Source organism: Ptychodera flava, chromosome 6 (genome assembly GCF_041260155.1).
Source record: "Ptychodera flava strain L36383 chromosome 6, AS_Pfla_20210202, whole genome shotgun sequence".
Classification (NCBI taxonomy): Eukaryota; Metazoa; Hemichordata; class Enteropneusta; family Ptychoderidae; genus Ptychodera; species Ptychodera flava.
Window position 1 is genome coordinate 31,057,821 of NC_091933.1, and position 6,215 is coordinate 31,064,035.

At 40.5% G+C, this 6,215-nt stretch overlaps 1 protein-coding gene across 1 annotated transcript; it reads left to right on the forward strand.

The window, feature by feature from the left end:
• Positions 1-275: 275 nt before the first annotated feature.
• Positions 276-6,215, forward strand: LOC139134437 (short transient receptor potential channel 6-like). The gene is made up of 5 exons (XM_070701298.1): positions 276-419; positions 835-988; positions 2,539-2,693; positions 3,047-3,226; positions 5,685-6,215. The coding sequence occupies exons 1-5, from the start codon at positions 276-278 to the stop codon at positions 6,213-6,215; spliced, it is 1,164 nt and encodes a 387-aa protein (XP_070557399.1).

Consider the following 6,215-nt stretch of genomic DNA (forward strand, 5'->3'; position numbering starts at 1 on the left):
ACTATTTTTCGCATATAGTGTCTTTAAAAAAACACCGCCCCGCCCCTCGTAATTTCTGTCCAGTCCCTTACTGCCACTGTATCACCCGGTAACAAAGAAGAAGCAGTTATAGTTTCTAGTTTGTACACGGTTGAAATTATCACCCAGTAAGGCTGACAAAACAGCTACCACTTCGTTGCCATACTTCGGGAATTACCCCTCTGACAGGGCTAAAATAACGCACAGTCCCGTTCCAGAGTGTCCGGTTCACATGCTTGGTCCACATCGGAACTACCATGGATGTTGATGAAGCAATGGTAAAGGCAGCGTTCGGACAAGAAGACAAATCTGTCAAAGCCTCCACAAACAGCTCGGCTGAAGAAACCCTGTTCGCTCTGGTTGAGAACGGATCTGTATTTGACGTGAAACGGTTTCTTGAAGTAGGTACACCGATATCTTTGTAATGCTTTTCATAGCGTTCTGCAATTCTGGCATTGCGGCTCGACCGTCAAGTCATGATTTCAAAAACGGTCTAACAAAATCAATCTATTTTAATGAGTAAACAAACAAATATAACTTCATCCTAGTCACAGAGAAGAGTGAAAATGAACTGACGACTTAACTAGTTATTTTTGGATAATCGTAGACAGATAACAATACTGTGCGGACTGTATAATAATTTCATACATCCGATTATCAAGCTACAGAGACACGTTTCCATACCGTGGTATATTAAAATCACATTGATTGTAATTGCTGAAATGCTGAAAATCTCTGCATGTGACAATAAACACTTGAGTGTGTTATCTGTTCCGTCGTTGTGTAGTTCGTATATTTTTTCATCTCTCCAAACAGAGAAATCAAGGTGTGTATTTGGACGCCATTGTAATGAGGCAGCCTTTTTCGTGTTCGGCACTCCAACTAGCTGCGAGGCAAGATAATTTCTGTATGATTAAAACGCTACTCGATGGCGGTGCAACGGTGTTGAATAAACCGGACTGTGAATTGGGTAAGTGAAATAAAGATGACTTGATGAGCGCGCAAAGGATGCTAACGCGTGGAAAGAGCTAGCGAACATTTCAATCGATTTTTTATTTTCAAAAGATGAATGATTACTGATACTTTTAACATGACATGTCATTGTTTAGAAAATCGTGACCTTTCCAACTGTGTTGATAGAAACACTCGTGCTTTAATGTCAGAGATATCATGATCGACGAATAACATTCCTGATAAATAGTGCACGTTCATAGGCTATCAATGGATAGAACCTCATTGTCAAGGGATATTTGCCCCCCTTTCCTGCGCCAAATTACGAAATCGTGTCATGAGACATTATACTGCAGAATTTGTGTAATCACAGTTGGCATCATTAACACAATTCAGAGGAATCTCGCTACAGTGGAATTTGATTGAGTGTCCGGTTTGCCTTGCAGAGCTCGACCAGTCTACATGTTGCTTATCATTAGAAAAGTAAACATTTGCAACAAATTCAGTCTTCGTCTTTGGTTGGTGTTAGATTAAAGCGCGCAGCAAACGTTTCCCATACACTGTCTCGTCACGATCACTGCAGTCGTTTCAGCATGTCACTCACAACAAACATAACACTGCAGTACATGCACATCACCAGTTTTCTTTAGGTGTTTACTTTTAAATTGGGAACTTTATGAAGAAACAAGTAAATTCTTTTTAAAAACTTTTCTTCTTCTCTCGATGTCAGCAATCACGGCAACAGTTCCTTCAGCATGCAGTCTGTAGCATTGCCAGTGCAGTCTACTCTATCAACAAGTTTGACACCATACAACACTGAATATTGTCAACCAGAAAATGCTAAACTCTCCTGCATGAAACTTTAATCCCGCTTTACCTTTTATCTCCGCTAAATGAAACTTTCTCAATTGACACTTCTCTGAGCTACAAAATAGACTTGAAGATTTTGCACATGCAAGTGCAATTCAAATCAACACGGTACATTTTGTGCCATTGAATAACACACCCAGTGTTTCTGAATAATTTACAATATTTTGGCACTTAATTTCCCGGGCAACATCATACACGGCAACGGGTTAGCATTGAGGGGACGGTGATATCTCTCCGCAGCCTTCAAAATATTCTTTACCCAGTGAAGAAATACAATGTTCTACTATAATAAAACGCCCAGGGTCAGTCCGGTTGATGTTGAGGACTTTCCTCGAGATATAGATCCGACACTCGAAAAATATGCCAGTGAGTTTTGTCTGAGTTGTACCGAATCAAAGTACACAAACAGCTGAAAGAAAACTTTGATGATGTACTATAGCTATAGTGCGGTGTCAAGCTTGTTGTGCATGAGTGGCATGCTGAAACGACTGTAACGAGTGTAGACTAGACAGTGTATGGAAACGTTCGCCGCGCGCGCTATATAATCTAACATCAAAGACTCAATTTGTTGCAAATGTTTACTTTTCTAATGATTAGCAACATGTAGACTTGTCGAGCTATGCAAGGCAAAACGGACACTCGATCAAATTCCACTGTAAATTCTTTCAGAACATCTCAGTCACCCCTGTCACTCAAAAGATTTGTCGGAGCACCTTGCGTTCATTGAGTCGTACAACGCCATCACAAGTCCCTCGTACATCGCCCTGACCAGTGATGATCCTCTATGCACTGCGTTCGAGCTTGTTGGAGAACTGAACGCACTGATTGACAAGTCTGATGAAGATCCATTTAAGGTGAGCCAAACTAGAAAATTATTGTTTCCAGGTCCAATTAAAGAAAACCGCATCTTCGTTAAACAAACAGTGATCTTCGTGCAGGTAAGAGATCCTCTCTAGAAACAGGAGACTTTATTATGCCTGAAAAGACTTCCAAGTTTGGATCGGATAATGGTAAAAATATTCATAAGACAATGTGTAGAGTTGCCGCCATCATCATTGATTATACTTTCCCGGACTGTAGATATGCATTTTGAAACATCTGGAATATTCCAGGAGACATTTTGGAATTGTGAAGGACAGAGGTTATTGAATGCATTTACGTGTACTTACACACATTTGGACACGTTTCCATAACATTGCTTTCCCAGAACGAGTATGAAAAGCTACGAGACAAGCTGGAAGACTTTTCGACAGCGCTGATGGGTAAGTGTACTTCTACAAACGAAGTGTTGACGCTTCTCCGAGGAAAGAATACCAACAATGACTACATCTCATCGGACTATCACTTCCCGACGCTGGATAAAGCAATAGAAAATAATGCAAAATCGGTAAGGTGTTTATAACTGTTCAGACTTGATTTTATTCGACACTGGAAACTCCAGACTTTTTATTGAAATAGGAAGATAGCCATGAAAAAGGCATAAGATAGCCATGAAAGAGGCATAAGTATAGCAGATCAACAATTACATCTCAAGCAACTGTGTCTGAGTTCCCTTTGATTGATTGAAAAGCGCCCTCAGACATGCAGATAACAATGTCAAGAGCATTTGTACCCTCATTCATCAGGTGTAGCACGGGGGAACTATGGATGCGCAAAACCATTAAATGCTAGTCGAAAAATTATACTTTTTTTTAACGAGAAAAGGTAACTTGTACGGCATGAAATAAATTCATAAATTCATCATGATATTCAACCGTTTAGGAGGCTCTGTACATCTTTTTTCATAAATTTTGTATCATTTGAGAAGGTAGGGGACGTATAGCTGACGCACTGGAAACGCAGTTCCTTAGTTTCAGAGGCAACCCCCTTCAATCCCCCTTGAAAACAAATCTAGAAAGCTATGTTGTTTATAATCTTTGGAGAATGCGAACTTGTTTTTCACGCACGCTGTGCAAAATCAACTAATATAAATAAACTGTACGTATAAAGTTTTTCAACGTTCAGAGTAGTCTGCTCTCTTCTCTCAGACTGCGAATCTTGTTTTGTTTTTGTTTTTTTCGGTTGTCGTAATGTGTGTCCGATTTTTTCCCCATGAACGTGGATTAGAACTGCGTCGGAGCCGTTAGTAACATTAAGTGGTCGTCGGAACTGCGCATGTGCAACTTTCTTGTTTACAGACAATGTATTTCACGCACTATATATAGCTGCATCATGTCAAAATAGCTGCAACATAAGACTTGGTTCAAGTCGGTGAATTTCTAAAAATAAAATCATTTGCAGTAGTTTCTCATGTGTCTCCCCCTTTTTTTCATACAAACCTATTTGGAATTTGGCAGCCCGGGCCAGGTTTTCCTAGCGATTTAACGCGTTCCATTTGAGTCTGCGCAGTCGTGAGTTAGTTTCCGCCGGATTCACGATTCCGGGAGAAACTCCCCTGTATAGCGTTCACCCCACTCACGCGTTTCAAATTAAAACAGAACACAAATCATCGCATTTACCCCACTCAAACACTCACAAATCACAGACTTGAACTAAGTCTACTGCAACATTTATATTTTACGATACACATTAAGACCAACATGTTTTAACTTTCATCAATCGCCAACGTAGCTTGGATACAGTGTTAATATTGGTCATAGGGGTCCCTAGCGATCTTTGAGCGCCCTTCCGACGACCACCGCCCTTTAAAGGGGTTCGTCGGAACTCTGCTCAGAGGTTGCCAGGGACCCCAACGACCGGTAAATACTGTATCTAGGGTACGTTTGCGATTGATGAAAGCTAAAACATGTTTGTTAACAATGAATATCGTAAAATTTAAATGCCGCAGCAATGTTGACGTGATGCATCTAGATATCATGCATGAAATACATTGTTTGTAAACAAGAAAGTCGCGCACGAATATAGTTTCCCGTGTCTCTACTGACATCCTTTGTCCTATGTTATGGTTTCATGGTCTAATGAATTTATTTCATATTATTTTTTATTACGGCAGCTGAATCTTATCGAGATTTTGACGTGCTACGTTCCCCTTAAGGAAGTATGCGCCTCGAAATTGAAAGACTTAAACTTTTGCCAAAACTTCCTCAAGGAATCTTTCTACCATTCTCTTTCAAAATCAGGAATAAAAATCTAGAGAAACAAAGCACCCAAGATTTACCGATGTTTGAAATTCAAAATGACCACTATCCCTGTGTTAACTCTATTGAGAGAAATAAAATTTTTGCTTTTCGAAAGACTAAGGTGGTGAAAAGTTTGCTTACGCCAAGAGCTTTACAATGAACTCCCATAAGTGCAAGTGGTATCTATCCTTATGTTTTGCGTTTATAGTGTGTCAACTTTTACGATCGACGGTCCCTTAGTTACATTCGTTAGAAAGTTAAGACGTCATTTGCAGAATTAGTAGTCAAGTTGACAGAATCTCTACCAATAGAGAAGACACTGAAATCAGTTATGTGATTTCCACCATCTGTAAGAAGTATATGTCAGTCAATTAAGTGCTGCTCGTGTGGTTCTAGGACAGCCTGCCCCCTTGACGTTTATCCACCGATTATAATCCCAACCAATATTCCTAATCCCAGCTGCTGATATGAGCTGCAATGTCCAGATCCCGAAACCCTCTCACAAATTGCAAACCTCAATAAGTTATCTTCGTGGTTGATTATGGAAGGTACTTCATAGCTTTGGAGAAACGTAAATAACAGCAACATTTTCGCTTTCCTTCCTTACCTATGACACTTACAAATAATTTACATAAGCCTTATACTCAAGCTCACATACGCGCCCACATGCTCATGTATACGGGGAAACACAATACGCTGGTCGTTTTTTTCTTATTTTTCTTACAGTTTACAGTGGATCCAAAGTGTCAGAAAGTTTTGCTGACGACAGGCCTTTCGTCCGTGCTTCCAAAATGGGCACGCAGCAACAACGAAGCCCTTTACTTCTCCTATGTGATGTGCTTGGTGGTAATTTGTGGTCTTCTCCAGCCCTTCCTGGCCATTCTGTGTATTTGGGTGCCCTGCGCTGAACTGAACGACAAGCTAAGAAATCCATGGGCTAGGTTTCTTTTAGCGTTCTTTGCCAACGTTCAGTTCAGCTTGATGTACATAGTTACAACGGTGTCATTGCTCTACCTTGCCATAACTAACTCGACAGTTACACCCCTTGCCTACTGCTATGCATCTTACATGCTGTTGTACGCCATCGGTTTCATCATCGCCGTATTAGTCGATATGAAACTTATCGGATGCAAGAGATACATGAGTTGCATTTGGAACATTGGGAACGTGGCCCTGTTGGCATATTTGGCGCGCAGACAATTCTCGTGTCCGTATACTACTACAGGTCTTATGACAATTCTGAAGAGGCTGCACTGA